Here is a 27,075-nt window from a genome sequence, read left to right as displayed (position 1 = left end):
ACACACACACACTGGAAGTTTTCAGCTCTGAAACTTACAGGTTATTCTTATATTACCATGACCTTTGCCCTCAATATATTGAAAAGCACCCCAGTCCGTGTAGCTCACACACGGAACGCTGCGAGCTGGAAAGGGGGGTTTCTAATGGTTTCTAGAAACCAGTCACAGGTTTCTAGAAAAATGGTTTCTAATGGAACTAATGGTTTCTAGAAAATTTCCAGCTCGCAGCGTTCCGTGTGTGAGCTACACGAACTGGGGTGCTTTTCAATATCTTGAGGCTTCTTCCTGAGGAGTCGTGAGCGAGGCTGTGTCAATGATTCAAAGTGCTGATGGGGTAATAATAAAACGTTTTTCTTACATCTAAACTTTATACATTTGCCCAGTTTACAGTGAGGCAAAAATTTAATCAAGGTGACTCAATGTTAACAAATAAATAGTTGTTTTTCCGTTCCATTTTGCGCCTGTGACTCCGATCATCTCCATCATCATGATGCAAATGTGAGCTAGTCTTGTGGCCGCTGGGGGGCGCTGTTGATACTTATATAAATTTCATTAGGCGTTGTGTGGGCTTGTCCCATGCATTGATATATTTATACAAGACACTTCCACATTTTTTTTGTTTTGAGAATTTGGTAGTTTGGTTTTTCTAACAACACAAAGTGAGGAAAAACATTTAATAACTTTTTCCTCTGTATTGCATCAACAGCTATTATTGCTGTTCTGTGACTAGTAGCCTATGCAGTTTGTAAAGCCTTTGTCATTTGACTAAAAAGTAAGAGGACTTGATTAAATTGAAAGAAAACTGAGCCATGAAATATCCTATGATATGACGGTTTTATGTTCTGTTTCTCACAATCAAAAGTAATTGTTGGATGGCCTGTGAGATGTATTCACACAGTGCAATTCTGTTCTCTATCGGAACCTTGGCACACAACATGAAGGGGTAAAAGGGTTGAGATGTGCCCTTGAGAAGCAGGGAAATGTGGCCTCTCCGGGAGCCATTGCAGTACCTACTCTTGTTTTTAGATTGCCATGTGCCTTGAATACACAAGTATGACAAGAAAGTGCAATGGAAAACTTGTTTTCTATCCTTAAACTGGCATCATGATTTAGTGAATCAGAATGAAACTCACTAGCATTTCCTGTCCTCTATTCGCGGTGGTCCATGGCTCCGGTTGCGTTGTTTTTTGTGTGCCCAGAACCTCAGTCCAGACCCTGATTTGTATGTTAGTGTACTCAAGGGGCCAAAACTAGTTGCCACAGCAACTGTGTTGAATCTCTCACGGACCCCCCGTCCCCTTCCACCCCCTCTCAGAACTCTGTGAAACAAAACAAACATTGTCCCTTAACAAGGCGCGGAGAGACAGCGTTCTGTTCAGAAGTGCAGGACATTCAGGTCATATTAGTCCTTCCTCATTGAGTTTAGTCTGAGAATAAGAGAGTCCCCGCATACAGGACACTCACCACTTTCTCACGTCTGCTGAGGGTGACTTGAAACGGGAAGCCCTGGATTCACCTCACCAGTCTGTCATCTTGACCATGCCAAAATAGCTCTTAAAGGTGTACACACATATTTGATGAGTGCATCCTTCAGCTGGGGTTTGAGGTATGAAACATGGAATCTGTCTTTCATCTGTTAATAATTAAATTTCAATGCATTCTTATATAAGGCTAAATAAAAGGTTCCAAAAGAGAGTTTTTCAACCTTAACGGAACCTTTCAATGAACAGTCCTTAAAATAACTAGTTTTTCTTAGTGTGAAGAACAATAATCTAAAGAAATGTTTTCCACTATAAAGAACCTTTGTTCAATGGAAAGTTGCCATCGATGCTAAAGATTCATCATGAAACCCTATAGAATCATTAGTTTGTTTTTGACATGGATATCATTTTTACATTTTACATTTCCTCAGCCGAAAAGAAATTACGTTTTTTTTTGAGGAAAACATTCCAGGATTTTTCTCCAGATAATGGACTTCTATGGCAACCAACTATGGAAAGTCCAAATCAATGCCGTTTCAAAGGGCTTCGAATGACTTTAGAGGCTCTGCACGATCCCAGCCGAGGAATAGGATCTTATCTAACCAATCCATCTGTCATTTTGAAAGAAAAAAAAAAATTATATAATTTTTTTACCTAAATTGCTCATCTTGCGCTGCTCTGCGACGCGCCATGGATTACGTAATCATGTCGGAAAGGTCACACTAGATGTAGGCAGAAGTACCACCCCGTGTTTACAAAGCTAACGTGCGAAGACTAATACAAACGTCCTTTAGCAAAAAAAGGTAAAACAACAATGTCGGACAATTTTGAAGATGGAGATGGATTTTTTGGGGGGTAAAGAGTGTTTGTATTAATCTTCACATGTTCGTCTACGTCTAGCGTGACCTTTCCGATGTGATTAAGTAATCATTGGCACGTTGCAGAGCAGCGCAAGATGAGCAATTTAGTTTAAAATTTAGTTTTTTTTTTTAAATGACTGATCGTTTCACCCTATTCCTTGGCAGAGATTGTGCAAAGCCCACTGAAGCCCTTTGAAACTGCATTGATTTGGACCTTCAACCCGTTGGTTGCCATAGAAGTCCATTATGTGGAGAAAAATCCTGGAATGTTTTCCTCAAAAAACTTAATTTATTTTCGACTAAAGAAAGAAAGACACAAACACATTGGATGAGATGGGGGTGAGTAAAATATCAGGACATTTTCATTTTGAAGTGAACTAATCCTTTAAGTGTGAAACCCGCAGGAACCCTTTAGTCTCCAGCGCCACTATTTTCCAGAACTGCAACCTTCATGGAGTCTCCAGAAGTGCAAGGTGTCAGGATCTCAGAGACTTAAGTTTCTAAAAAATGACCCCCACTTAATAAGACTCACAAAAATGAAGAAAGATAGGTTGAGAGTGACTCTTGAAGGACCAGCACCACATCCTCTTGTACCACTGTTTGACTTCAAGAGAGTCACTCTCAACCTGTCTATAAAGCCTATAAAAAAAAACTGTATTTTTGTATTTTACAACACTTCAGCTTGTGATTCTTATTAAGTGGGGGTCATTTTTTTAGGAATCTTTACCTAACTTAAGTCTCTGAGATTCTTTACCTAACTTAAGTCTCTGAGATTCTTTACCTAATTTAAGTCTCTGAGATCCTGACACCTTTCACTTCTGGAGACTCCAGGAAGGTTGCAGTTCTGGAAAATTGTGGTGCTGGAGACTAAAGGGTTCCTGATTGTTTCACACTTAATTCTATACCTTAATTATTTATTCTTTAGCATTTAACATGTGTCTTTTCTTCGCCACCTGTTTTGTCTGACCCAATGAGCATTTCACTGTCCAATGGTCATGCCTTAACTGCAATGTCTAGTATTGAATTCTTAATACAAAATTAATAGTAGTTAATAAGATTAATGTGGTTTGTAATAGGTAAAATGTGCCTGAAAAAAAAAATGATGAGAAAATCAATGTGCCTAATAATTCTGCACGCACTATAACAATATATTAATTTAAAGACATTTTTGGAAAAGATTGTAGTAAACTTGAAAGAAAAAAAAATCCCTTTATAACATTTGAAACTATTCTGTGGTTTTATGTTGACACAACCACAACCAATCTTGTGCCCAGTTTATTTTCTCTTTTTGGAGCATGATGGCAAATCTGTAGACTAAAGGCCATTACATACTCAGCAAGAACAGAGAAAAAAGTTCTTGCTCCCAGGGCTGCGAGAACAAAATTACGTCATTTTGTTCTCGCAGCACTGGTTTGGGAGTTCTTGCTGCTTGTTCTTGACACATCATCTGAGCAGAACTTTTTTCTTGTGGGTGTCCGAGAACTATTGTGTGATTGGTCAGTCATTAAAGTGGACGGGGTTAATGCAGAGAAACTAAATGTGCGGCACCTGCTTTTCTCGTGAAGAATGGAATGTCCTGGCCAGAACGAACTTTGTTCTTGCCACCTCGAGAAAACTAACAAATCTCTTAGTTCTTGCGGTGTATGTTACCAAGCTTAATTGAGTGAAATCGTTCCATTTCAATTCACAGTTTTGCTATCATGACATTAAAATGAAACCCAAAAATGAAAATTCTGTCATTAATTAAACACCCATGTCATTCCAAACCAGCATGACCTTCATTCATCTTTGGAACACAATTGTAGATATTTTTGATGAAATCCGAGAGGTTTTTGAACCACACATGCAGCAACTTCATTGTAACTTTCAAGGCCCAGAAAGGTAAAGACATCCTTAAAATAGTCCATGTGACTTCAGTGGTTCAACCTTAATGTTATGAATGAGCCGACATTCTGACATATAGAACCTGGAAGCGCTGCACTGTGTTTAGCCTACGTGAATAGAGAATACAAAAAGTATTCTCGTCGCTTCATAACATTAAGGTTGAACCACTGGAGTCACATGGACTATTGTAACGATGTCTTTACTACCTTTCTGGGCCTTGAAAGTTCTTTAATTTTATGGGTTGGATAGGTTTGCAAGGGCAAACACCTCACTCATTTTCTTCAGAAAAATTACAAATTTATGTTGCATATCAATGTCAAAACAAACTAATGATTCTTTATCTATGGTTTCGCCAAGAACCTTTAGCATCCATGGAAACCTTCAATTTCACAAAGGTTCTTTATAGTGGAAAAAGTTTCTTTAAAATGTTCTTCACACTAAGTTCAGAAAACTCTCAGATTTGATCAAAAATATAATTTGTGTTCCAAAGTCTTATGGGTTTGAAACGACATGAGGGCGAGTAATTAATGACAGAATTTTCATTTTTGGGTGAACTAACACTTTAATGTGTATATAATATGCCTATAACATATAAATGATAGAATAAATCGACTGTTTAGATTAATCTCTTTTACTGGTATTCTCGGTCATCGATTATTCAATTCTTCAACTAAATTGTCAAAAAACAATTTTAAATAATGACACTTTCAAAAAATATATAAATATTAATAAGAATGACATCAAGAGACATTCTGTAGATGCTAAACCCAAACTGACATAGCGCTGGAAGTGACCTCAATAAGAACTCAAGACTGATTGCTTGACAGACCGCATGAAAGCTGTCATGCCAAACAGAGTACATTTGAATGCAATTGAACTGACATGAAGTAAATAACAATTTTACTTTCCAAATCCAAATATGACCATGTCAGAACTACCTCTCCTAATGGATGTGTTTTGTTTCAATTCTATGATTTACTGTAGTATAATGTTTCCTGTCGCGTTGGCATGAGTGTTGTGAGGAGATTTGTTGATTTGTGGCACAAACTTCATTACAGGGAACAGAGCCTCGTCTGTTCTCCTTCAGTCATTATGGTCAGTGGAGCTCCTCTCTTAAAGCCCTGCTCAATTCTCTAATGAGGCCATTCTTTACCTCTCTCACTTGTCTTCTGAATCTCTGACAGGCTCTGAGTGCTAGCCAAAACCACAACCCCCCCGCCCAACAACCCCAGCAGGAGCACACATGTCGGTCTAACCCAAACATTAGTATCTTTGATTCAGTTTATTATCTTTCACGGTCGACCGAATGTTAGATGATTCGTTTGAAGACAAATTTTTCGAGATCCCGTCTGCGAAAACACATCTTTTATGACTAATGGCTCCTTTGAGTGTCTTTGCTTCCATGTGCACTGGTCAGCACACCGACGAACATGACGAGCGTACAAACGTTGTACTATTGACAAATTCTTTGATTCCTCCATTGACATGAAAAGGTGACAAATCCAAGTGGGTTTTTTTGTTCACATTTGGCCATTCTGGAAAAACACGTGAATTGTTTAGACGGTATCTTGGCAACTCAGCCGTAGTCTGGCCATTGATATTCACAGTAGAAACTTCCATCTCCTTTTCAGAACAATAGAAACCTTATGGGAATGAACAAACCAAGTCTGCGAGGACAAATCTTCTCCCTCAGGCCTTGATGGACATTTGAGAGATTAGTACAACTCTTGACACTATTTCTTGCGGTTTCAAAGATGAATGAGACAACATCAATTATTTAAAGGCATTTATTGAATAGAGGTTTATAAACTGTTTATGGACTTTGCTTATGAAAGCAACTATGTGCAAAAGTTTCAACAGTCCCTTTACGAGATACGCCATTCAATTTCTGTCTTTTCGGACTACCATACTACAAAATGGGGCTTGAAAAGCTTGTTTGCTTAGGGCTTTTGCTTTCAAAAATAATCTATTTACATTCTAATACAGATGAGTGCTTATATACAGTAGAAGTTGACAATCAACAGTGTAGACGAATGGATCAGTGGTTATGAAAAAGTGGCATTAATTAAAATTAGTGATAAATAACATTTGCCCGAGTAACAGACAAACACTCCTTACATTTTTGTTTTGCAAGTTTTCCTATTATATGAACAAGATGATGTGTTATGTGTGATATGGTAGTATTCACTGCATTTCTGATCTCACAGTGTTTAGCTAAGTATTTATACACTTGGAGCTATGTGTAAAATGTATATTTGTCTGTAGAACTACGAGTGTGGGGCATTTGAAGTCAAAATTACAATGACTTAAGTGGAAACCCTGTGGGAATATATTAAAGGGATAGTTCATTCTGTCATAATTTTGTTGTTCCAAACCGGTACAGTATGACTTTCTTTCTTCAGCAGAATTTTTTCACTGTTTTTGTCCATACAGTGAAAGTCAGCGGGGTCTAAAACAACAATGGACAATCATTTTGTGTGGACAAAAACATTGAGACATTTACAAAAGACATAAAAGTCATAGAGGTTTGGAGGGTGAGTAAATGATTGGGTGAATTATCCCTTTAAGACTTTATAGGTACATTGAGCCATCCTGAGATATTATGGGATGAAAAATCTCGGGTTTCAGATTTATCAACATAATTAAGAGTGAATTAGCCCTCAGATGCCAAACTTAGAACTTAACTGAAAATGTTGTTGTGCCCACTAAGTTTGTACCTAAACCATGCAGAATTGCAATCTGGCCTGATTTATTGAACAACGCTAACTTGCTCCAACATAACAGTAAGAACTGCAAATGTAAAGATGGCCACTTGTGGACGATGGGAAGAAGGTAGGTTGCAAGTGTGGTTCCATGTCATCTCATGATGTCATCAGTTAGGGACAGGATCCCCCTACTCAACTTCCAATAGACAAGATGGTTGAACTGTCCTTGGCTTTGTCGAAAAAAATGGAGGACACATCATTGGTGGTCTTGAGCTTGCCTTCAGCGACATTTTGGGTGGATGAAGAGTTGCTCGGTTGGCATTCTTCACAGCAGCAGCAGCAACAGTCCATGAAGGCCTGTCCCAGAGATTTACACAGGCAAAGCAGCAGCACTGGCGTCACGGATGACTTAAAGAACAGGAAAAACTGGTTTATGAGGGCCAGAAGAGAAGACACCTCCTCGGACACCTGGATGGGAGCGTACGCCAGGGTCAGATTGCAAACGTTCTCCGGCAGCGTACAGACACCATAGACCACCGCTAGAGCCATGACCGTGCAGTTGAGCTGCCGTTCGACCTGCTGAGCGTGCTGAAGCTTTTGTTTCTTGGACAGGGATCGCTCCTCAGGCCGCTTGGGAGAACTTCCACTCCCGCCGGACACGTGACAGGTGGCCAGTTGACAGAGCAGGGTGAAGACAACGGGTAGACAGAAGTAACAGCCAAAGTACCACCACATGCGTGCGTCGTGGTAGTTGATAATGAGAGAATAGATGGATTCAGGGAGATCTGGATATGGACTCATGATGCAGGTGTCCACTTGGTCACCCAGAGTAGATGGTGTCACCTGATGCAGCTGCCACAGGAGCAGCTCAGGAGCTGCAAGCACCATAGAGCCAATCCACACCACGGCCAGCTTGGCCAGGACCTTCTGACAGCGCTCAACTCGTCTGGCCTTTGGCAGGGAGCTTGTGGCAGCGTAGAAGCGGTCTATTCCCAAAGCGCACAGACTGAAGGTTGTCACACCAAGAGACGTTACCTGGAGGGGGTGAAAATAACATCATTGCTATGTTTGTGTTTTCCATGATTTTGTTCATGAGATACAGTCAAAATTAATTAGTAGGGATGCACCCGTATAAAAATTTTGGTCAATCCCATTAAGGCGATAATTATATTGGATCTTGACCAAACATTGTTGCACCTCTTGATGGAAATAAATGTTGTGATGTTTTTTCCATAAAGAGGTGCATACATTTTTGGTCACGATCTTGTATTGACAATGCAAGAGTCTGTAAAGTCTCCTCCAGACGCTGTAAAGTCTCCTCCAGCACATCCCAAAGACTTTCAATGAATTTAAGGTCTGGACTCAGAGGTGCCAATTCATGAATGAAACATATGACCATGATTTGTCTTCCTACATGGGTGTTTAAGAAATGAAAAGCTTAATTTAGGGTTTGAAGAACTGTTGCCAAACATATAACATGCTAGAAATATAAAAATCACTGCAATAATGATCCAATCATAAACTCTTAAGCATTTGCCTAGTTAAATCCAAACAGCGGGCAGTGTATAACCAAACATGGTAGGTCCATATATTTTGTGCGACCCTCTAGATTATTATAAATAATGATTATAGATTTGCATGAAGATTTTTAGATGTCTTCTACATGGGTGTTTATAATTGTCCATTCTGCATGTTATATGAAAACATTTAAGTTAAAGAGAAAAGGTAAAGTTACATGGTTTGTAGTGTTAGTAATCCAGAACTAATAGTGTTGCTGGCACTAGCTAAACTTTTGGCCACATTTATATTCTTCAGGTAAATTAGACCATGTGAAAATGATCAAGATTATAAGTAAACTTAAAACTTGGGCCTCACCTCTATATAAGGCACAACTCTGCAGGAGAAATCCCCCAGCAGTCTCTTATTGGTGAGTTCATTAAAGACCACAACAGGCAGACAGAAGCACAACACCAGAAAATCCCAAAAAGCTAGACTTGCGAGAAAGTAGTTCCACGCGCTCCTCATGAAGTAATTTTGCCAAACAATGCACATTACCGCCAGATTGCCCACAACGCCGAAGGCAAACACCACAAAAGCCAGAAAGAGAATCCCATAGGCGCTGTAAGAGCTGTCAGTGATGGGAAACAAAGGATTGTGGATTTTTGTGATGCTCCTTTTTGTTGGATTGCTACTCGGGACATGTCCAGAAGTCATGTCAGTGCTGTTTCCAATTTCAGCCAGTGAAGAATTGGTCATATCTGTGAAGGGCATAGGACTTGTAGTTTGTGTGTCCATGGATCCTTTATCTTCATCTTTCACAGGGAGCACTTCTTCTTGCTGCGTGCTTTCTTGTGAATCTTCTTGATCAAAACTCTCCTCTTCTACAGGTGTCTTGTCTTGCTCTTTCAGTCCAGACTTTCCTTGGCTTGCTTCTGAAGCACAAGCACTCAGAAGCAAAGCCAGAGTCATAAAATAAATCAGTTTATAATCTCTCATCCCCATCTTCAACTCAAAGTCCAGTAATATACAAATCAGAGGAAACTACTTTAAAGCCAGTACCTAAAACAGACTGCAGAGACTGAAGTGTAAACCCTGGAGAATGCACTACTGCAGTTTGGGATCCCTTGTGCCAAAATGTTCTGTTTTCTGCAATCCTGTTGGCCACAGAGCAGCTCTCTTAGCAAAGCTATGGATGGCTGCTCCCTCTCAATAGGGGTCTATGGAGTCACACCCCCTTTTGCTGTTGTCCCACACTGACTGATGGGTGTGATTGCCCTCTGCTGGCATCACAATTATATTATAAAGCACTATAATTTCACTATAATTATAATTTACTGCACTGTGGTCAAGCTGTGGAGAATTCAAGAGGCTACAAATTAATATCTATTTTAAAATGTTATTGTTTTTTGTCTTTTTCTGTCTGTATAGTTTTTAGTTATAAGTTTTATTTTGTAGATAGATAGATAGATCCCTTTAAGCAGAGTTTGCGATATACACCGATCAGGCATAACATTATGACCTCCTTCCTAATATTGTGTTGATCCCCCTTTTGCTGCCAAAACAGCCCTGACCCGTCGAGGCATGGACTCCACTAGACCCCCGAAGGTGTGCTGTGGTAGGCTATCTGGCACCAAGGTATTAGCAGCAGATCCTTTAAGTCCTTTGTTCAACACATCCCACAGATGCTCGATTGGAATGAGATCTGGGGAATTTGGAGGCCAAGTCAACACCTCAAACTCGTTGGTGCTCCTCAAACCATTTTTGCTTTGTGGCAGGGCGCATTATCCTGCTGAAAGAGGCCACAGCCACCAGGGAATATCGTCTCCATGAAAGGGTGTACATGGTCTGCAACAATGCTTAGGTAGGTGATACGTGTCAAAGTAACATCCACATAGATGGCAGGACCCAAGGTTTCCCAGCAGAACATTGCCCAAACCATCACACTTCCTCCGCCGGCTTGCCTTCTTCCCATAGTGCATCCTGGTGCCCCCGGGTGGGTTCCCCAGGTAAACAACGCACACACACCCAGCCATCCACGTGATGTAAAAGAAAACCTGATTCATCAGACCAGACCTTCTTCTATTGCTCCGTGGTCCAGTTCTGATGCTCACATGCCCACTGGTGCTTTTGGAAGTGGAGAGGGGTCAGCATGGGCACCCTGACTGGTCTGCGGCTATGCAGCCCCATACGCAACAAACTGCGATGCACTTTGTGTTCTGACACCTTTCTATCAGAACCAGCATTAACTTGAGCTATTTGATTTACAGTAGCTCGTTTAAATATATATCCCACCCACTAACAGGTGCCGTGATGAAGATATAATCAGTGTTATTCACTTCACCTGTCATAATGTTATGCCTGATCGGTGTAAACTCTATGGATCGATAAATGCATTTTGTGCTGCAGTTCCTGTTTTGTTCTAGGGAGGGCGCAGTTTGCAAAATAATGCAATGATGCAAAGACTGCAATGACGATAGTTTACACACTAACCACAAGTATTAAAATGTGTTGTCCATGTTAAATGAACACTGTCAAATGCACTGTGTGCCAAATGTGTCAGCTACACATTTTCAAAATCCTTCTGTTGGAGTTTAAACAGTGCATGTGTATAATGCTTAGTAAAGCAACACCAACAGCGTGAGTGTGACATGTTGCTAGTGATTCAGAAATTTCGTCCACCTCTTCCCTTTTGGGTTGTGCATTATGTATTTGCATGACATCATTCATTAATTTTTAAATATGCCTATTACCGAAATCCATTAGGTTACCAAAGATATTCACACACTCTATAGATGGGCCAATAGGCCTACTTAAGAATCCAACAGCTGATTTTACTAATATTATACTAATATTAATGTGGTTTGTGATTTGTGATTTGTTCTCAATGGCTGCTCAGCCAATAGGTCACATGAATAGGCTACTGCTAATGCAACTGTGAGTGTAAATAATTGTAAATGTAAGATGTATAAGTGTCATCACGCAGTTCTTTGCACATTGGAGTCAGCATCTACTAAACTCTGAAACTTGATGCTTCAATGTTTAAGTGTAAGTGAAACAGGAAGGAGTGGCACATTTACACATTTTGTGGGTATGGGTGGGGAATAGATTATCTATATGGATTATATTATCTCTCAGCTCTACACTCATACACATGCATAAAAAAACAAAGAGCATCTAAGCTTGCACATCTGTCAAAAACAGCAAACACCCTTCTTTCAATATACTTTTTCTTTAATTGCTTTGCAGAAAAGCTTTAGGGTGCATATTTATATTGTCATAATAATTATTTATTTATCAGCATAATAATATTCATAATGTTTTGATGTAGGAACTGCAAAACCATAACGTATAAAATATAAGCGTTATGAAAAACCAACAGGAAATGTCATCTAATACTAATGAGGTCGGAATCATTAGTGGTTACTGTGAAGAGAGAGTTCTAGCAAATTTCTTTCTGGGCTTTTACTCTGCTCCATTTACAGGAAATGTGTAGTGATTGATATATGTTGATGATCCTATAAGACTGCTTCGATTTTACATTAAAATGATATTTTAGAACTTGAGGCTTTTTTTTGTTTTTTTTTTGCGGTAACGAAGCATTTCTTCTGTTTGATAAGTGGGCTGAGGCGTTGTAGACATCTCCCTGTGTCAATAAGGATATGAGGAACAAACCATAGGTAAAGCTGGAGGATCCTTAGATCATGTGCCTTAAGTGAGCATAGCATGCTTTAAATACACACTCACTTCCTAGTGATCACACCTTTTTCTGGTTATACAGTCATTTTCAGCTTGTGCAAGTTTCCTCAGGCTCAACTGACTTTCTGTTAAGAGTCATTCATATGCCGTCAAGAAAAATATGTCTATGACCTTGCCCATATAGGGAGATTTGACCTAAAAGCAAGATTTAACAAGCCAATGGAGCTTGTAAAACACTGGGCTTGAAGATAATGTGAATATAAGGACATTTCCAAATGAGGCCATGCTAGAAAATAAAAACCTTCTATGGTGTCAGAGATTTTTGTTGTGGTCGCATGTGATGTGTTCACTGACTGAAGTGCTAATTAGAAAAGAGTCGGCCTCACCTTTGTTTACTCTTATTGCATTTTAAATAACCATAAAGTTAAAACCTTTGCTATTGTGCAAAGTGGTTTTAATGAATCCTGATTTGAGAAGGTGCTGCTCAGATTCTTTGGCTCCAGAAACATTTCTCAATTGTGTAAAAACCATTGTGTGCCAACATTCCCAAAGTATGCCAGTAGAGTTTTCACATTTTAATCAAAAATATGGGGCTGCAAGAGGAGAGCGAGAGAGTGGGGAAGTCATAATAAACTTCTAATTGACTTGTCAGTGCCAGCCCGCAATGCAAATGCAACCACAATTGCATCCCATCTTTCCTGATGCTTGATTTGAATGCAAATTTGCCTGGACATCCATTTTGAATACGTAGAAACTCAGCTCGACATTTAAAGCATGTGCAGTGCACAGATGTGATTTTGCATGTCGTAGATTTGTGCGTACCTTTTCTTACTGACGCCGGCGTTGCCATGGCTCCTTTTTGTGGATAATCATTTTATATACCAACTTGACACATTGTGATCTTGTTTTCAAGCATAAATGAATGGAAAGATTGATCGCACCTTTCTCAGCTGTGAATCTAAAACCTCTCAGCATAAACCACACCACATCAACGTGTGAAACTCTCTTGTTGCCTGTTTACAGTAACTGCCAGTACCACATTTAAGTCCAAGAATATACAGCTAAAGCATTAAATATTGATAATGTTATATTTATTATTGATTCGTTACAGATTGATATGACTGAACAATTACTGCAGAAGCTGAACTTAGTCTGACCTATCAAAAATATAACAAAATTGCGTCCATATTTAAACCAGGTGCCCCTTGTATTGTGTTGCTGAATACCATGTTTTGTCTTATGAACTGAAGCAGGAAATTTAGTCCTAGTTTTTAAAATGAAAGGTTGGGTGGGTCTGTTTTTATAGAGGCCTTTGCCTCTATATAGCATTCTCATTTGTTATCTTTATAAATGTATAATCTCTCTCTCTCTCTCTCTCTCTCTCTCTCTCTCTCTCTCTCTCTCTCTCTCTCTCTCTCTCTCTCTCTCTCTCTCTCTCTCTCTGTGAATGCAAAAAAACATGGAAATTATTAGAAAAGGTTATATGGTATGGTCCTAAAATATAGTCACACTTGTATTGTTCGCAGTCAATAGATGCATTGGAAATGAATGGGGGAGGAATTTAATCTAGTGGAAACGTTTGGTACTGCGCACAAACAAAATCTTATTGAACTTCAAATTTGGAGCACAACTTATTTAAAGGGGTCATGAACTGCGTTGTTTTATTGTTTTATGATGTTTCCTGGGGTGCACTTATAATGTTAGAATGCTTTTTACATCAACATTTTTAATAATTTATTAATAAAAGGCATTTTTCCTACCCTGATTTTAGCCCTCTGCTCTGAACGCCCTGTTTTAAGGGGCGTGTCCGCTGGGAGACTTCAGTGTAAACACCCACTGGCTAATGTCTTTACATTTGAAATATTATTACTCTCTCTATTAACTCGATTTTACAATTACAGCTCTCATGGTTAACTAATCGTGAAAAGTGTTGCATGACATTTAGATCTATGGCATTATATTTAGATCTATGGCATTATATTTAGATCGTGGCATGAAAGGTTGCAGTGATGATCATTGTAGCCGATCACACATGTTGAGCGCATGAAAGCAACTCAGTTTCTGTACACAACGAATGCTTTCCTCTTCACTAACAGTGCAAACGTGATATAGTTAAGAGATTCGTTGAATAAAACAGGAGTTTTGGCGCGAGCCCAGAACTCAGTCACTGATAAACTAGTGCTGTTTGATTGATAGCTTCAGCGCACGCTGCTCAAACGATAGCAAAGGGAGCGTTCTTTGATCACTTTCTTTATAGAATTTAATCACCATTAAATAACAGATTATTTTCATCCTACTACGAGAAACAACGCAAGTTGACGTTTAGTCACTGTCTGATTTACTGACACACAGACAAAGAACATCTGACTACATGAATCATTACACATCAGAGCAGGCATTAACACAGTTACTTCATGTTGCATTACTGTTGAGCCCAGGCACTGCACAATATTTTGTAATCCTCAACAGCATGTTTATTGCATGGTAGCTCGATCTGGTTTTATGCTGCGTTCACACCAAACGTGAATAGAGTGTCAAAATCACGTCTACCGCGTCTAGTTTCACGTGCGAACATTTTGAATGCATTTGCGCGTCCGCAGCGAATTGGACGCGCGTAGAAATCGAGCGTTGGAAGCTAAATTGACGCGCGTTCAAGGGAAATATGTCATAAAACACCACTCTGCCCCTTTTCATTTGCATTAAACATATATATTAAGCATTAATAGCCACACAAATGTGGTCCAGGCAACTCCTACATTATCTTCACTATATGTATATTTAAATATCCTTAAAATATAAAGTTATGAAACATCTCTTTGCCCTCATTCAAAACGATTTGGCAGACAACAAATTATAGATTCATGAGAGCAAAGATCGGCCGTTAGATCCACACAAGACGAACCACTACAGAGACATCCGAGCCAGCGGCGGACGTCAGAAGGACTGGCCGAGAAAAGGCTGTTCTCGGCGGGGTTATGAGCGGTGATTGCCCGGTGATTGCCTGGATCTCACAACTCCAAAAACACAAGATTATTTTTTTAAATAGGCACTCTCTTTATAAATAAACCACAGATTTGAGCTTAAACAACTACATTCTCACCTGAAAAGTCTTAAAACTACATTTTGTGACACAATAGTTCTATTTTTAAATTATGCAGGGTTTCTCATCACGTCACTTTACCACGTGACCGCAGCGAGCAGGCTCCTGATTGGTTAACGCGGCGCGAATTGACGCCAAAGTTCAAATTGTTCAACTCGGGCGTCAGACGCGAATTCGCTTCAAACGCGTGAATGCACAAAAGCACCATTCGCGTGTAACGCGCGTATCGCGCAAGACGCTCAATTAGCGTCCAATTCGCGCCATCCGCGCGAACTGGACGCGCGAATGAGGCGGATTCGCGTCCTTCGCGGCGCGGAAGGCCTCCAGACGCGCGTCAACGCGCCTTTCCATTGACTTAACATTGAAATCACTCGCGCCAGACGCTCTATTCGCGTTTGGTGTGAACGCAGCATAACACCACATAGGTCTTAGGCTACCTATTCTATTGCATGTCATGCGTGAATTGGTGGGCGGGGCTAAACAGGCAGTGATGAAGTAGGCGTTGATATTCTTCTGCTGAGGCGGTGCTTGCCTCCCTTTGACTTCATAGATCCCCATAAATGTTTATTTCACAAAAAGTTCAGGGGTGTGTGAATGATTAGGCGGGACCTCCACTTCATGCTTACTAGACCCAAGATGTCAGCGCCATATTTGGACACTGGCGGCTTCACTTACTCCAACGGAAGAGAGTGAAGGTGTGTCATCCATCTTTTTTTACAGTCTATGTTTCGGACCGAATGCAATGATTGGACGAACATGTTCTGGTCCTTAGACATCCACAGAAGATATGTACATGTTTTCATATTTAGACAACTTTTATTGATAGCTATCAGGATGTGAAGAGAGTTTCAACCAGTATAGCAAAAAGTGTTTATAAAATAAATTGCCTATACCCTAACTTTATGACAGTTTTATTATTTATGACAGTTGGAAATTTAATTTTCAGGTCTAAGTTATAATCAAGTGGTGCTCACAAAATTGGTTAAAAATATAAATGGATCATAACTATTCCATAAATATAATTTAGTAGTACCATAAAATCCCCTAATAGGCTATATATATATATATATATATATATATATATATATATATATATATATATATATATATATATATATATATATATATATATATATATATATATATATATATAAAAACATTATTGATCTAAAACATAGTAGGCTACATTTAGCTAATTAAAATAGTCGAATCAAAAATTCGGTCTTTTTTTTTTTTTTACCGCCACGCGAGCAGCACGAGTATTAAGCGAACATACGCCAAATAGCTCATATGAAGCTGTCTGTACAGCACTCTCTCATTCATTGTTTTACTTGTGAACTTTCTCTTTCTGCCAGGTTGCTCGCTTGCAGTGTTGAGAGGGTGTTAGCGAGTCTCATCTGTATTCTTCCACGCGGTGCCCTCCCCTACAGGCGTGTTTTGACTTGACAAAGTTGCGCGTGCTTCCTGGTTTGAAACACTATGACCTCAGGTACGCTGCAAAACTCCAACAACAACTCACTTCTACTTGTCGGACCTATGTGCTCTACATCCCCAGCTTCACATCCAACCAGGGATTACATTTTTGCAGTTGTTTTTTTTCCTTAGCGCGATTCTCAACTCTACCGAGATGCATTTATACTTCAACTGTGGGTGAAGCGCGTGCCTACACCCGCTGTTTCAGGAAGAGTCTGTAAGAAAAGTGTCCGGGCGTCTTAAGAACTGAAGTATCAAGAGTGCTGCGCGCTTGAAATAGCAAAGATGTCTGATTCAGCGTCCAGTTTTCTGCATATAGGGGATATTGTCTCCCTGTATGCAGAAGGAACTGTCAATGGTTTTATAAGCACTCTGGGGTAAGTGTCTTTCATTGACTTCTGTCTTCCTGCCTTCCTTCACCTCAGGTCAAGACCCTGTACCTAACACAGTGTTAATGTTCATTTAAAATACAGTAAAGCATGGTCATTTTTATTTAACAAACTGATAGATTGATGTGAAATGAAATTCCGCATCAATCTATTTGTTTGTTAAATAACATTTATTTTCTACTCTTGAGATTGCAAGTTGTTCTTTCTCTCTGCTATTGGTTGTAGCTACTGTGGCATACTTTTACACTTTGATGTGTTTGAGTTTTTGTTTTGCAAAGACAGATCTGCACACAGGTGTGCAGTTAAGTTACAGCCTAGATTGTGAATCACATTTTGACTGATAGATAGATAGACAGGCAAATTAGTCATGGAAAGGGAAACCATCGGTTCTATAGGATTTGGTCTTAGTGTGAATGTGTTGCAAAAACCATTGGTGGCTCTTTGCAAATTGGCACCACTTTATTACTATGTAGTAAGTCAAATTACCCTTAAATTGGTACCAAGTCAATACAAAAACTTTATGAATTATATAATGATACCAGTCTTTTTGCAGTATAATTCAAACCGGTACTAGGGCTGCTCGATTATGGAAAAAATCATAATCACGATTATTTTGGTCAATATTGAAATCACGATTATGTAACACGATTATTTCACATGACTTTGGGAATGTGTTGTATTTATTAAAAGTACACCTTTCAACAATTCAATTGAAATTGTAACATTTGTTGTACTTTTTGAACTATTAAAATAAATAATATAACATATATTCGAATCAAAGTATAAAAGTATTCACGTAAAAATGATAACCACAAATAAATAAGATCAACAATATGGTTCGGCTATGCTTTTCATGTACGTCTAACATTAGTTTTCAGGTACAGAAATGTATCAAATGTAAAATAACATTGCATATTTGAGTGCATAAATTAAAGATTAATCCTATTAAATTTACAAAAGCTATTCAATCAAGAGCGGTGAGTGATGTCCTTGTCTTTTGTTGTTTGACATTAAACAGACAGCAGTAAAGGATACTGCCCCTTTAAGACCTCGCGTCTTCTTTATCGACTGTATAAAGTTCACTTAAGGCATATACAGACTATGTCTGCTAAGATACTCATCAAGATGGACATGTTGACATACGTTTTGTGTGAGTTTGTCCGTTTAAGAGCAAGACTTGAAAGAGAACTCAATATTTGCGCGCTGAGAGACGTGTGCGCGCTCTCGGATGACACAGAGACACATTTTCTCACAGCGCGCGCGGCTTCTCATTCTAAACCTAAACCCTAAAGCACTACACCCGGGTGATGACGGTGAAAACGACTGGTCATATTCGAAAATATGGCAGCACTCGCAATCTCGCATGCATTGAACAAAGTTTACAAAGAGAGAATTATTTGAAAAATATGAAGGAAAAAAAGGACGTTTACACGGCACCCCTGCTCTCGTCAGTTTTTGTTTCTTTATTAGATTGTCATAGGTCACTCTGTTTAATTTTCAAGTGGTTAAACAAATTCGTGGTGTTGCCTTGCGTTGCAGCCACTACCATGTAGCAAATCTTGCACGAAACATATTTCTGCTATCGTCTGATTCCTCGAAGCCAAAATGTTCCCAGACAACGGAGTTGGTTTTGCCTTTTTTGCTCACCAAACGCTGCTGTAACTGCCCTCCTTCTGCCATCTTTACTCGCGCCGAGTTTTTAAATTCCAGCGGATGATATGCACACGAGACTCACGAACTGAGAGAGATTTGTGGGTTCGGGAGGGGCGGATGTGCGCGTGCGCGTTTCATTCAGAACGCAAGGCAAAATAATCGTTTTTTCTCGATTGTACTATTTTGGTGATCGTTGGGAGGCAAAATCGAAATCGAAATCGAAATTCGATTAATTGCACAGCCCTAACCGGTACATATTTAGACTACTGTTTGACTAACAGATCATATCATTATAGCTAACAAGTATTGCTGTTAACTTGCTAAAAAACAAAAATAAGGACACTAAGGATTTTTTTCTTCTGGCCTGGTCGGATCACAGCAAAAGCTCATAGCTTAACTAATATAAAGTTCAAACATTAAAGAGAATAATAATAATAATTTAAAACAAACAAATACAAGAGAACAAAGATACAAATTAAATAAGCAGTACTTTACAGTGTTTGTGAAAACGGTATTACTGTATGAAGTAAATATACACATATACAGAAGTTATTTAGCTAAGCACAGTGAGTGATTCTCTCTTTTTCTATCATAGGAAACAGAAGGCATTTAAGGCTGCTTTCACTTTAAGACTGCACGGATCTGTTTTATTTACACACATCTGATATTTCCTAAACTGTTTTCGTTCACTTAAGACATAACCGACTGCGTTTATGTGGATACTCATCAAGATGGGCATTTTGACATGATTTTCTGTGTACTCGCGTACTGTCTGAGAGGTGGCGTTCTGTGTGCAGAGCGCATTAGTACAGAATTACGTTTCTTTAACACTCTCTTGTGCTTGAATGGCTTAAAACCACTTAAATGTTTAAACCGATAAGACTTAAAACATGTGAAAATTATACTTTCTTGAAAAAGCAAATATAAATCTTTCAGATTTTAGTTTTAGGAGGGCTGAGACGTCAGACTCCTAAAACGGTCTAGAACCACCCCTGGGAGCAACCTTGTTTAGTGTTATTCTCATTGAATGAACTTTTCAGCCCAAACCATTACTGTTGTTTTAATGTCAGGAGGAAATACCACCCCTGTTTTGGATACAAGCCAGATACAAGAACAAATAGATGGAGACGGTCATCTTAAAAAGCAAATGTTATGCAGGAATGGCTCTCTGAAACAGCATTCAAAGGAGTCCAGGGTTTTTCCTTGGGCTATTTCAGCCATTCTGTTAGACAGGCTCACTGAGAGTCTTATTGAACTGGCCAGGCAATCTAAACACGTTTTAACCTGTTTCTTAGAACCCCCCAAAGAATGCTACAGTTAGATGTAGTTTAGCCCGGTGGATATTGCCAAATATAATATATTTTGATATATAATATAATTAGACCTTTAGAGCAACTTGGCAGAGCATTTGGACTTTATACTTTAAAATATTTGTGTAGAAACAAGGGCATTCACACTCAAACCAGGAATTAAGCTCTTTTAGAATTTGTGACCCGACCATAATTCTTTATGACCACTGATACTGATATGCCTCTCAAAGGCTTTTGAAGGATTGTTTTATTGAGATGACTCTTGTGTGTTTACCTTCCCAGGCTGGTGGATGACCGGTGTGTCGTGGAGCCAGCAGGTGGAGATCTAGAGAATCCTCCCAAAAAATTCAGAGGTATTTCACACAGCTCAATGTACCTTCAGAATAATTATTGCATAGCTCATTGGAAGTCTTTATTCTGATTGGTCAGTTGCACATACAACTTAAAGGGATAGTTCACCCAAAATCATATTCATTAAAAGTTATATAAAAAATATCCTGGCTCCTCCAAGCTGTATAATGGCAGTGAATGGTAAATTAGATTTAAAGGTCAAAAAAGCGTATCCATCCATTATAAAAGTAATCCACACGGCTCCAGGGGGTTAATAAAGGCCTTCTGAAGCGAAGTGATGCGTTTTTGTAAGATAAATATTAGGGATGCACCAATGTATCGGCCGCCGATATTTATATTTATCGGCCGATTTTTGATCAATTTACAACCATCGGCATATCGGCTATAGCATGAAAAAGGCTGATATAATAAACCGATGGTTTATTAATGAACTGTGTGATGGCACTGAGCTGTATAATGTCTGCTGCATAATCCAAGATTATAATGTAATATTCCTGCTGCTGTCTGTGTTTTAATCTTTGTCAAACAACAAAAGACCAACAAACAAAAAAATAAATCGCTCACTACTCTTGACTAAACTTTCACAAGGATTCATTTCCGCGATGCAGACAACGCAGACAGAATCCAGTCATAAAAACGGAATTTGCTGCATAATGCGGAATGGCACGGAATTTGTTTTGATGAATAAATAAAACATTGTTCAGTACACTTAAATCAAATTGCGATATATACCGCTACTAGTGTCTGTGAATATTAAGCCGCAAAAAGACTGTTTAAATATGAATCCTGCATGTTTCTCTTTCTCTGTGAATGAATGGAGGCGACGCGTGGTTTCATTTAGCCTACCACTCACTCACTCACTCACTCACTCACTCACTCACTCACTCACTCACTCACTCACTCACTCACTCACTCACTCACTCACTCACTCACTCACTCACTCACTCACTCACTCACTCACTCACTCACTCACTCACTCACTCATTCACTCACTCACTCACACTCACACTCACACACACACACACACACACACACACACACACTGAAACTCGCCTTGTTTTTCAGCCTCTGCCACCACAATATGAAGACATGAATGCATCTCCAGTCACTTTACCGTTTCATTTGACAAAATCTATCGTCATATATCATAAAAACTAGGGCTGTGCGATATTGAAGAAAAATGCGATATGCGATATCCTTGTTAAATAATGTGATATTCGATATGCGATACGATATTGCTTTAAGTGTGTAAAATCAATTTCTTTCCCCAACTGATATCTTTCACTTAAAGCATAACCGACTGTGTTTACATGAATATTCATCAAGACAGCCATTCTGACATAACCGTGTGTGTATTTGACAATTCGAGTGTGTAACAAGACACGAAAAAAAGAACGGCTTGTGCGCACGTTTCGGTGTGTGTGTGTGTCAGACAGCACGAGACTGCAAGGAGTTGTTTTTTGCAAGTTATTGCTTTTAATAACTCTTTTTAACATCAAGCAAGTCACATAAGTAACAGTCGTGTGCCCAGTCTATTCTCTGATATATGCATCAATCTAAAACTTACACTTTTCACAATGTTGAAATAGCCTATTAAAATCATTCAGATATTGTGTGCCCTTGTGATATGCCTATTGCGATATGTACATTTGCGATATTTCGATAATTTCGATATATTGCACAGCCCTAATAAAAACACACACACACAGGAACTCGAAGCACACGGCAACCCGTCAAAATAAAAGTTCAGTTTAACAAAGTAATTGTGACAGGATTAATGTTGTACAGAAGAGCTACGTCTCAATGCAATAATATTATATGCATTTAATTTGAAGAATATGCAGTGTTATTTAACATTAAACCTATTTAAAAAGCACTGTTTATTTCATATTTTCTGTTGTATTTATATATTATATATATATACACGTATATACAGTGGTCTGTCGCTGAGAAACACAGAGTTGGAGCTCCCTCCAAAGATTCTCCATTGGGTTTAGGTCTGGAGACTGGCTAGGCCACGCCAGAACCTTGATATGCTTCTTACAGAGCCACTCCTTGGTTATCCTGGCTGTGTGCTTCGGGTCATTGTCATGTTGGAAGATCCAGCCTCGACCCATCTTCAATGCTCTAACTGAGGGAAGGAGGTTGTTCCCCAAAATCTCGCAATACATGGCCCCGGTCATCCTCTCCTTAATACAGTGCAGTCGCCCTGTCCCATGTGCAGAAAAACAACCCCAAAGCATGATGCTACCACCCCCATGCTTCACAGTAGGGATGGTGTTCTTGGGATGGTACTCATCATTCTTCTTCCTCCAAACACGTTTAGTGGAATTATGACCAAAAAGTTCTATTTTGGTCTCAGCTGACCACATGACTTTCTCCCATGACTCCTCTGGATCATCCAAATGGTCATTGGCAAACTTAAGACGGGCCTGGACATGTGCTGGTTTAAGCAGGGGAACCTTCCGTGCCATGCATGATTTCAAACCATGACGTCTTAGTGTATTACCAACAGTAACCTTGGAAACGGTGGTCCCAGCTCTTTTCAGGTCATTGACCAGCTCCTCCCGTGTAGTTCTGGGCTGATTTCTCACCTTTCTTACGATCATTGAGACCTCACGAGGTGAGATCTTGCATGGAGCCCCAGTCCGAGGGAGATTGACAGTCATGTTTAGCTTCTTCCATTTTCTAATGATTGCTCCAACAGTGGACCTTTTTTCACCAAGCTGCTTGGCAAGTTCCCCGTAGCCCTTTCCAGCCTTGTGGAGGTGTACAATTTTGTCTCTAGTGTCTTTGGACAGCTCTTTGGTCTTGGCCATGTTAGTAGTTGGATTCTTACTGATTGTATGGGGTGGACAGGTGTCTTTATGCAGATAACAACCTCAAACAGGTGCATCTAATTTAGGATAATAAATGGAGTGGAGGTGGACATTTTAAAGGCAGACTAACAGGTCTTTGAGGGTCAGAATTCTAGCTGATAGACAGGTGTTCAAATACTTATTTGCAGCTGTATCATACAAATAAATAGTTAAAAAATCATAGATTGTGATTTCTGGATTTTTTTTTTTAGATTATGTCTCTCACAGTGGACATGCACCTACGATGACAATTTCAGACCCCTCCATGATTTCTAAGTGGGAGAACTTACAAAATAGCAGGGTGTTCAAATACTTATTTTCCTCACTGTATATATATATATATATATGTATGTGTATGTATATGTATATATATATATATATATATATATATATATATATATATATATATATATATATATATATATATATATATATATATATATATATATATATATATATATATATATATATATATATTATATTATATTATATTTATGTTGGCCTGCTGAATGTTAAAAGGATCCAGTCTGTGTTCATTAGAAATGATTTGATAATGCAGCAATAAACTAGCTAGTAGGCTATAAGTTAATGTAATGGTTTTTTTTTTTACTTTGCTGATTTAAAACATGATCAAAACACTCTATTTTAATGACAACATTTCAAATAAGAGGGCAAGTTACAAATATCGGTATCGGTCAATAATTGTTTGTTAAAATCGGTATCGGCCCCAAAAAATCATATCGGTGCATCCCTAATAAATATCCATTAAGGGTGTAATGGTACACGTATTCGTACCGAACCGTTTCGGTACAGGGCTTTCGGTTCAGTGCATGTGTGTACCGATCGGTACGAATGCAATCTTTGACAGTTAACAGTCGGCTTGTTTTAAGCACGGAACACAATTCAATCCAAGTTCCCACACGAACATTTTAAGTATTCAGTCCATTTTATCATGAAATTCAAACGATAAATGCCGTTTTGATGCTCTTTAACGTGACGTGACTGATCACTGTATAGGTGCATAAGTTCAAGCGGTAGCGCGGCGCGCAAGTGAACGCGATCATCTCTTCCTAAACAATAAACATGAATTAATATCTCTTAAAGGATTAGTTAACCTCAAAATGAAAATTTCCTGATAATTTATTCACCCCAATGCCATCCAAGATGTCCATGTCTTTCTTTCTTCAGTGGAAAAGAAATTAAGTTTTTTGAGGAAAACATTTCAGGATTTTTCTCCACATAATGGACTTCAATTGCAACCAAAATGTTGAACGTCCACATCAATGCAGTTTCAAAGGGCTTTACAGTGCTTCAAATGATAATCCCAGCTGAGGAAAAGGGTCTTATCTAGCAAAACGATCAGTCATTTTCTAAAAAAAATTCAAATGTATATACTTTTTAACCACAATTGATCGTCTTGTGCTGGTCTGCAACGAGCCAGGCATTGCGTAACGTACGTTGAAAAGGTCACGCCGAACGTGAGCAGAAGTACCGCACTTTACCACAGTAAAGTGTGGAGGAGGACCATTCAAATCTTATTGTATGTTGAATTACATATTTATTATTTAATTTATCATTGTTTTATGTGAATTTTATTTTATGCATTATGTGAAGCTTATGAGTGTTCATTTATTATATCTAAAAATAAATAGCAACTGAATTTAGGCTAATAGTTTGGGCTCTGTTGTTAACCTTTAATATTATAGCAATGTGTAGGTAAGGGCTCCCTATATAGTTTACAGCATTATCTTTCAGACAATTTTAGTTATAATTTAAATAATTTAAGGACAGACACAATTTTTTCAGTAAACCACTGTTGAATAAAAATAAACAAAAAGCAATTTTGTAAAACTGCTGTACCGAACCCTGACTTCTAAACTGTGCTAAAAGAGTAACCTGTGACCCGACGGGTGAGTAAATTATGGGATAATTTTCATTTTTGGGTGAACTATCTATACCTTTAAAGCAGGAAGACATGCTACATTTTAGCTAAATATGCTAGCTAACTTGTCTGTATAAAAACTTAGATTGGTGATTAATAATAATAAAACATGATATATAAAGGATTCATGTAATATTGTTCCAGTGGTTTTGTTGCTAGGCCATTGGTTTTGTTCATGTAATGAACTATTTTCCAACTCAAATCAACATATTATGTGCATATTTACTTATTTGGTAGTGGGATAATATTCTTATTTTGATAACATTTATAATATACTTATATATTATTATATTTTTTATTAATATTTTGAATTAACTTGTATTTTTTATATTTTCATTTTAAGTTTAGTTACATTTTTTGGTAATTTTCTTATGTTCTATTTCGCTTTAATTTATTTTCATTTTAGTTTAAGGAATTTTAGTACTTTAATTTACATCTATTCATTTCAGTTAGCTGCCAGAGAAACATTTTTAAGTTTAGTTTACATTTTTTAAGTTAAAGTTTTTCATTTAATACTTATATAAAATGTTATTTCAGCTTCATTTTAATTAATGAAAATGATTTTTAATAGTTTTAGTTAACAGTATACTGGTGCAGTCAGTCACTTCATGAAATAAACCCTTTTAGGGTGATACAAGTTGTTTTGCAAGCTGCTATTTATATTAGTGTTGGTTTGTTTGCACTAACTGGGTCAGCGATGCAGAGAGATAACCACAAACCCCCCAATCCCTTGAACCATAGTTGATCTGATCTGCAGGTGAGTCAAACATTTAGTTGAGATCAAATGTGAGCAAATACGAAATTATTTCTTTCCTGTTTCGTGTGAAATTAAATTTTCAAAATTCGTCTTATTACTTTCCCAAAATTGAGAATTTAGAGTTTTTTTCCCCTCAGGTCAAGAACAGTGTCTACAAAGTGTTTTTGGAGATCAAATCTCATTTTCTAAAAACAGCCACATAAGAAATTAATCGGCTGATACACGTTATTTGTTCTTTTTGATCTAGACTGCCTCTTTAAGGTTTATCCCATGAACCGATATTCTGCCCAGAAACAGTTCTGGAAGGCTAAACAGGCAAAGCATGAGAAGGATAAGATTGGAGACATGGTGCTTCTTCAGAAATTGCAAGTAAGTGACAAACAACTCTATTGAATTTAGATCATGAAGCAGAACCTGCCTTTGGTTTTTAATTACAGCTGTGAGCAAAGAGAAATCTTATGGATTCAGTAGGTTTGCTTACGCGCATTTCATATGTTGACATTTGAGCCTTGGAGCTGCTTTCAGTTCCTTTGTTATTCATTTGTTTTTGTTTGTTTTTTGCTTGTACCAAAGCATGCAGCTAATTTGGAACAAAAACAAAATGATGCTGAGAACAAAAAGGTCCACGGGGACGTGGTAAAATACGGCAGCGTCGTTCAGGTGAGAACTCACATTTGTTAAAATGATACTTAGTTAATTAGCAGTCAGTGTGTTTGTGAAAGTATGTATTTCCCCGTACATGGATACATTTCTTCAGGACATCATTACCGCATTTAATTATGTTAAAACGTACAAAACCAGGAGTTCAGCTCTATCAAACAGCAGTCTAGTCCAGATTGTCAGACCTAAGAGTAAAACCATTTAAGCCCTTTTATACAGGAATAGGCAATTATGTGGCATAAATCTTGTTTCTAGAAACAAAAGATTAGGAGTTACCCAAAGTAATCATGCATTTCATTCAAGATTCAAGGCGCACCACCAACTATGGACTCTAAAAAGAGTGACTTTGTAACCTAACCCCCCCAAAAGTTCAAGTCCACATGCTTCTGTTATATGATGCGTTTTACAGTGGAAAAAAAGTACAGCTGGATTTAAACTTATGTATTGGGAATGGCC

General features: G+C 38.4%; 2 protein-coding genes across 2 annotated transcripts in view; one reads left to right on the top strand and one right to left on the bottom strand.

The window, feature by feature from the left end:
- Positions 1-5,995: 5,995 nt before the first annotated feature.
- Positions 5,996-9,612, bottom strand: gpr37l1b (G protein-coupled receptor 37 like 1b). Its single transcript, XM_079826882.1, has 2 exons — positions 8,806-9,612; positions 5,996-7,965 (listed from the first exon to the last, which is right to left on the bottom strand). The coding sequence occupies exons 1-2, from the start codon at positions 9,430-9,432 to the stop codon at positions 7,123-7,125; spliced, it is 1,470 nt and encodes a 489-aa protein (XP_079683008.1). The 5' UTR covers positions 9,433-9,612; the 3' UTR covers positions 5,996-7,122.
- A 7,053-nt stretch (positions 9,613-16,665) lies between these two features.
- Positions 16,666-27,075, top strand: part of itpr3 (inositol 1,4,5-trisphosphate receptor, type 3) — a 54,942-nt gene continuing 44,532 nt past the window's right edge. Inside the window, 4 exon segments of the mRNA XM_079827188.1 lie at positions 16,666-17,076; positions 20,334-20,404; positions 26,207-26,328; positions 26,533-26,619. Coding sequence (XP_079683314.1) covers positions 16,985-17,076; positions 20,334-20,404; positions 26,207-26,328; positions 26,533-26,619 — 372 coding nt within the window. The 5' untranslated portion in view covers positions 16,666-16,984.

This window comes from Gobio gobio (genome assembly GCF_949357685.1).
Source record: "Gobio gobio genome assembly, chromosome: 10".
Lineage (NCBI taxonomy): Eukaryota > Metazoa > Chordata > Actinopteri > Cypriniformes > Gobionidae > Gobio > Gobio gobio.
The sequence above is the reverse complement of the archived record's forward strand: the minus strand, read 5'-3'. Positions and strand labels throughout refer to the sequence as shown.